The sequence below is a fragment of the Apis dorsata genome, unplaced genomic scaffold (genome assembly GCF_000469605.1).
Source record: "Apis dorsata unplaced genomic scaffold, Apis dorsata 1.3 scaffold_245, whole genome shotgun sequence".
NCBI classification, from domain to species: domain Eukaryota; kingdom Metazoa; phylum Arthropoda; class Insecta; order Hymenoptera; family Apidae; genus Apis; species Apis dorsata.
The window spans coordinates 28512-35777 of record NW_006263524.1 but is presented as its reverse complement, the minus strand read 5'-3'; the positions used below and the strand labels follow the sequence as shown (position 1 = coordinate 35777).

General features: G+C 36.4%; 1 protein-coding gene across 1 annotated transcript in view; it reads left to right on the top strand.

The window, feature by feature from the left end:
• Positions 1-3364, top strand: part of LOC102671067 — a 101576-nt gene extending 98212 nt beyond the window's left edge. The window contains exons 3-4 of the mRNA XM_006615861.2: positions 789-932; positions 2966-3364. Of these exons, the coding sequence (XP_006615924.1) occupies positions 789-932; positions 2966-3025 (204 nt within the window). The 3' untranslated portion in view covers positions 3026-3364. The remainder of the gene's footprint in view (positions 1-788; positions 933-2965) is intronic.
• The last annotated feature ends 3902 nt before the right edge of the window (positions 3365-7266 follow it).

Below are 7266 nucleotides of genomic sequence, written 5' to 3'. Positions count from 1 at the left end.
TTAAGTATTATTTTAATTATTTTAGTAGCCAATCAATATAAATTACATTTTCTTTGCAATTTTCTTTGCAATTTTCTCATTATCAAATATTATGTATATATACAAATTTACATATATTTTAACTATTATTTTAATTGTTTCAGCAGTCAATCAATATAAATTAATTTTCTTTGCAATTTTATCACATTATCAAAATATATCAAACGTTATATATAATATAATATGTATACCAAATTTATATATATTTTAAATGTTATTTTAATTATTTTAGCAGCCAATATAATATAAATAATGTAATAATCAATATAAATTACATTTTATTTGCAATTTTATCAATATATATTAAATATTATATATATGTGTATATATATATATTNTTAAGTATTATTTTAATTATTTTAGTAGCCAATCAATATAAATTACATTTTCTTTGCAATTTTATATATCAAAATATATCAAATATGTATATATTGCATATTGCATAATTATAATTTATAATTTTTGTATAATTATGTTATAATTTATAAATTTATATATTTTTTAAGTATTATTTTAATTGTTTCAGCAATTAATCAATATAAATCACATTTTCTGAAAATTATTTACATCACAATTATTTACGGATTTTTTCATTATTTAAACTTTCATCTGATAAATTATTACAAAATTAATCAATATAGTAAGTAATAGTAATTTAATAATAATTTAATTGATTTATTAATCAAAAATTTATACAATAAAGAATTTTTTAAACATTAAAACTAATTGAAATTGTATTTTTGTTACAGATGTTAAGAAAACTGTTAAGAAAACGATACGTTTTTTCTATTGGACGAAGTTACAAGCATGGATTGGACTTACAAGGGAAGGCAGAAGAAAGTCGAAGGCTTACATGGGGGGCTTCCGCGCGAAATCAAGATCTTGGTTTTAAGGTGGGGACACCGGGGTAATGGCGTGTGCATTATTCTGATAAATCGACTCGACTGGCGTCAAACCTGACTCTGCCCTGACTTGGTCAATCGTATCTACTTCTACGCAAGACGGTCGCATTCGATCCTTCAAGGGAACGTTCCCAGGGAAAAATAATGTTAAAATTTCGAAGCCAATGATCATTCATTCTTCCATTCGTCGAATATTAAATATGTTTCCTATATTTGCAAATATTCGTCAATAGTAAAAGAAACATTCGCTGTTTCGCACGTACTAATGGCTACAGATCGCAATCTTCCTTTTTATTTTCTAGTATTCCTGGAGTTGTCGATCTAATCGTTTGCACATTTGTATTATTTTACGAAAAATACGTGTATACGTTCTTAATATCTTTCTTTTCTAATTTTTTCTTTTTCTTTCACATTTATCAAATTTGTCAAAAAAATACAAAAATAACTAACTTTTTTCCACCGTTTATATAAAATATACGGAAACGAAAGTAAAAAATGAATTTGCATAAAAATCAACAAATCTAGCCACAAGACTGATCGGTCAACTACCAAAAATTCAGAGAAAGAATCGAAGACCCATAACACGAGACATCCTCAAATTAATCCAACGCCGATCGCGATCGGTCCGCCTCGAATTTCCGTGGACACTGATTAAGCAACGCGAGCTTCTCCTTAATATCCAGATGCCCGATAAAGACCTTAACCAACGAGTTATCCGCGCGGTCCAGCAGATAGATACGCGGCAAAATATTCGAAACGAATGAGCCGCATCCTCGTGGACACGGCTACCGTGCATTTGTCCGCTCGTTCCTTCGTCTGGATCGTATTAATCCGCCCCTAATGAGCGACCGTCCCTTCCGATCGAAACCGCGTGGAAAGAGAGAGGCTTCGGGTATCATCCTTCGAGCTAGTACCGGAGGGACTGGCTCATTACGGGCACGCCGCGTGTGCTTCGTGACCGGCTCAATATTTAACGCGTCTCGAGGCGTTCCATCACCTTTCGATATCTCGACACCTGGCCGAGAAGATTAGGGGAACGGTCTTGGCTCTCGGGACACCAATCGATGGCTGTTGATTATCGATTCACTTGTACCCTAGCTTGAAGATTGGTTGGCGCTCGATTTGGGGAAAATCGGTATCGGTATGGAGGAATTTTTTTGAAATTTTTTTACGAAAATTAATAATTATAATATCGAATAAGGATAATTCGTGATAAGTTGAAAAATTGGCATTGGATATTTTCAAATTGAAAAAAAAAAAAAAATGGTACCTAAGTTACCATCGACAGGTAATTTTTCTATAAATACAATGTATTAAAAATATCGAGTTAAGAGTGTAAGATAAATAGAAAAAGTGACAAGAAAAAATTTTTTAGGATGAAAGAAACTTGTCCAACGATCAATCGTCGCGCCTCTTCTATCTGATTGCTCCGCTATGAAAAATTCTCTGGAACCGCGGAGCGTTAATTAACCGAAAAGTCACAATTACGTGTATCCACGTAGCGTGCGATAAAAATCCGAATTCCGTCTTGGTGTTATCTGAAGGATCTGTGAGGAAGACTGTAATAAAAGCTCGTGGTTAACAGGCGTATATTGATCTGGACGGTCGGGTCCGTTGATAATTAGTCAATCAATCAACGGCGGCGTTCGTTGTTTTATTGAAATACAGAGTCTCGTTTCGAGGTTCGACGGTTAACAAGCGGCGCACGGTTCATTCATGCCTGCTAATTCCCATCCTGCGTGTTATTTCCTTTTCACGTTCCCTCATCCGGCCACTTTTACGCGTATTACTCCATTAATCGTTCGATTAAACCGGCCGATAACGCCCTCTGGAATGGTTCGCGGACGTACCACCAGTCGGCGCCGTAATTCCCTAGCGCAGCGGTTCCCAATCTAGGGTGCACTATGAATTCTCAAATAATAATAATTTGCTAATTATTATCGGTTAATTTTTTTTAAAAACACAATGTAATGCGCTGCACTACTCGTTGCATTTGTTGTAACACTTCTTTTTGCTTTATTTAGCCAACTTTGCCAAGTATTTATCGAACGGAAGGGGGAGATGCACGAGGAATAGAAGATTGAGAGACACTGTTGTGAACGATTCTCGGACTCGTTGTTGGAAGAGGATCTGCGACCGCCTACCTGGATCATCGATACCGATTTTTCATCCAAGGATACCTTATATTCGCCACGCATGCGGCCATTCGAGACGCGGTGAAACATAGGGACATTTGGACGGACACGAAAATACACTCTTATCGATTCCGCGAAACTCTGAACGATTCCTTGCTTACCCCGAGCCACGTCGATAATTAATTACGAGGATTGAGATTGCACGGATTCGAGACGTTCTTTAACGAAGGCAGATTTGAAGGAAAAGTTGCATCGAGCGTCATCGATTTCCTTCGAAGAATCTCGATCTCGAAATTCAAATAATACTCGAAAAATGATCATATTCCTATATAAAAGAAGAATTCTTTAATTTCCTTTATATTCTTTGCACAGGTAATTCAAAATAATAATTCTTGTCCTCCCTTGCCTAAATAATTTCAATTACACTTGGACAATCTTATGAGAAAATTCTCGAAACCTCTTTCAATTTTTCATCTTTCCAGGAGTGAAGAGAAGCGACAAAAACGAGAGATCAAAGAATTAAAAAAAATCCTCTCAAACTATGTCAAACTATGTCCCAGCCGATTTATCCGATCGCACTTTTAATCGTTCGATCCCATTGGTGGGGATGGTCGCTTGTAGGCGGCCGGTCGAAAATAGTTGCTTGTCGTGAGCGGAAGCAACAAATAATCGGCCGAGGTGTGGACGCAAACCGCGCGTAACGCGGTTTCGGTCGCGCGAGGGAAGACGTAAAAGGACGTGCAAAGTGGATCGAAAGGAGGAGGCGAAATCGCGGAGAGGGAGAGAGAGAGAGAGAAAGAGAGCGAGAGTAGTAAAATAGAGGAAGGCACGTTGGAATGGACGCGCCCCATATAATCTCCGCGATGCGAGCCTTCTCCTCGCCTCGGAGATCATCCCTGAACTGCGTCGAAACAGTCATCGTCTAACTATATATACTTTGTTCTACCAGTAATAACATTTTGTGCCACTGCGATACGCTTTTCCGATTATTCGTTGCCAAACAATCGGTTGAATCGTGAAATCATTTCATCTTTCGAGCGTCGATTGACTTCGTTAGTCAGTTAGAGTGGAATGAATATTCATGTACAAAATGCACGTATAAAAAGATAGGAATAGATTGATTGAATGATGCAGATTTTTTTTGCAAAGGATAATAGTATAATTGAGTGTAATTAGAAATTGATTGAAAAAAGTTTTATTTTTGTTGATTGGAAAATTTAATCGTATCGAGGTTGAAAGGGTTGGTTAATTAATCGAAGAAACGAGATGGATTTGTAACGACTACGCCTATGGTGGTAGTACACTTGTATACACGTTATATATGCGCAGTGCCGAATTCGCAAAGCACAATCCGTATGTCGGACATCGGCACGATTTATCGCGTTGACACGTGTCTCTTACCAAGATGCGTATCGCCCTCTGTGAACGGCCTCTCTTTTAACCACGATTAAAATACATTTTCGAGGATAGAACGACCGAATTTCCGCGGACCACGTCCCCTTCCTACGGTGAAACGTTTAACTCTTTCGCCGTAATTTATAACCGGCCGTGTGATCAGACCGCACCGAGGGCTTTATTAAACGCGAAATAAGGGGAACCGTTAAATCTAGTTTTCACTCTAAAAGAAGGATAAGCTTAATCGTGGGAGAAATGAAAATATTTCGTTGATGGAAAAGTGTGAAAAGTGTTTTGGGATCATTCGTTGATTTTTATCAAAAGTGAGGTTAGGATCTCTTGTACGTCTTTCAGTTTTTAAAATTTTTGGATCTATAATCTTAACGAGTTTTGAGAATTCATTGCATCAATCGAAAAATCTTCTAAAAGAATTCTTAACCAACAAAAAAATATTCATAAAAAATTTCCAACTTTTGACTAATAGTTGTATTTCAAGTATCAAAGTATCCTTAAAAACTTAATCAATTTAACACAACTGCCATTTATATCATTAAAAAAAAAAGATCAATTAATTACAATTAAAATTGTAAGTCAAAAATTAAATATTTCTTTCCTTTCTTTCCAAAGATTGCCCTTTTAGAAAAAAAATAAACTTAATCATGGAAGAAATGAAAATATTTCGTTGATGGAAAAGTGTGAGAAGTGTTTTGGGATCATTCGTTGATTTTTATCAAAATTGAGGTTAGGATCTCTTACGTACGTCTTTCAGTTTTTAAAATTTTTGGATCTATAATCCTAACGTGTTTTGAGAATTCATTGCAAAAATCTTCTAAAAGAATTCTTAACGAACAACAAAATTTTCATAAAAAATTCCCAACTTTTGGTCAGTAATTGTATCTCAAGTGTCAAAGTATCCTTAAAAATTTAATCAATTTAACATAATTATCATTATTATTGTGATTCATATCATTAAAAAAAAGATCAACCAATTAAAATTAAAATTGTAACTCAAAAATTAAATATTTCTTTCCAAAGCTGGATCATCCCTTTCGATTAACTGCACCTTTGCTGGCCCAATTTTTTCCTTTACCGAATCGAAGAAGAAAAGAAAAAAAGAAAAGAAAAGAAAAGAAAAGGGAACAAGGGGCAGAGGGCACGCAAGCTGGGAACGGGATCGCGCGAAGACGAGAGAAGGCTCGTGAAGGCACGCCAGGATATGATTTATATTTCTTTCCAATCGTTCGCATTAAAAATGGTAAATGCTCTTAATGACGGCATTAATAATTGTATTCAACGAACCGCCGGTATTGACCTGAAGACACCCGTTCGAGGCACGCCCGTAGAATACCCTTGTAACGATCTGGTCCGGCATTCATCTGGGCGGAGAGAGATCGTTTGTGAATGAGCGAACATTCAATGGGCACACTTTTGATCTCGGCATTATTAATTATCCGCAAGTAGCTGCCTTTCCAGCCTTTGCTCCCTTTTTCCTAACCGTGTCTTTGACCCCGTGACTCAACCTCGAATTCGCCTCGAAATCGGTTAATCACCATTTTTTCCTTATTACGTATATATATCTTTTCATCAACCTACTTATCGAGATCAGAAGAAGTTTGCACGATTGAAATTTTCAAAATTAGAAATTCTTCCCGAAGAAAGAGGTTAATTTTGTCCCATCCGTTCAACCGAGTATTTCGACAATTATCCTATTCGAAATACACTAGCGATTACACTCTTAAATCATTGTTATTTCCACCAATTTTTATGACATATTTCCAATTATAATAACCAACATATTTCAATTTCAATAATTCTATTACGATTATCGGTATTCAAAGTATAAAAGTTAGATCAACAATTGAATTATAAAACTTTGACGATTAATTCACTATATTTTATTAAAACATCGAAATATAAAAGGTTAGGTAACCTACTTAATATGTAATATACGCATATCTCGATCGATCTCGAAACTCGAAAGAAAAATTCATGGGAGCGGATATGCACGCCCCCTACATTTATATATATATATATAGACGTCCATTTCGAGAGAGGAAAAGAACGCCGTGGGCCAATCGGAAATCGCTCGAATCGCGACCTTTATCGCCTTATTAAAGAGGGCACCACTTCCACGAACGGACGGCAGCGCCTCTTGTTTATCGGCCACTTCGATCAACGGTGCTCTCACGCTCCCTTTCATGGTCTTTAAACAGGCGCACTTAGCATGGCCCGTCATTACTTAACGCGAGTAATAAAGTTGTACCACCAATTAGCCGACGCCATGGAAGCACGCGCATCAACCGTGCGGTAGCCGAGCTTGCGTATCGCTCGGCGATATCTCGTCTCGCTCGTCGTGGATAAAATCGGTAATCCGTGGAATAATCGTTATTACTAAGCACGGACTATGGATCGAACGATAATTTACCCGACTCGTTCGATTTTTTTTTTCTTTTTTTTAGATGGAAAAGAGCGATTTTCGCTGAAACCATTGATAGAGATAATCTTGAGAGAGGATATGACGTCTTGTTTTGTCTAAGGAGAGTTTGCGTGAATTCAGTGAAGGGGAAAATTTAATAGTTGAAGTTACGTCGATAAGTTACCTACGAATAAATGTCGAATAATCGGAACATTTCGATAAGTAATTAAAGCAATTCTGGACTTGATTTTCACCTCTCTTTTCAACAAGAGAAAAGAATATCTGTCTTCGATACGTAAATATCGATTAAATTGCACAAAAGATCTACGTAAAATTGCACTTTTTACGAATCCAAATCCGACACAATGTGGACAGAATC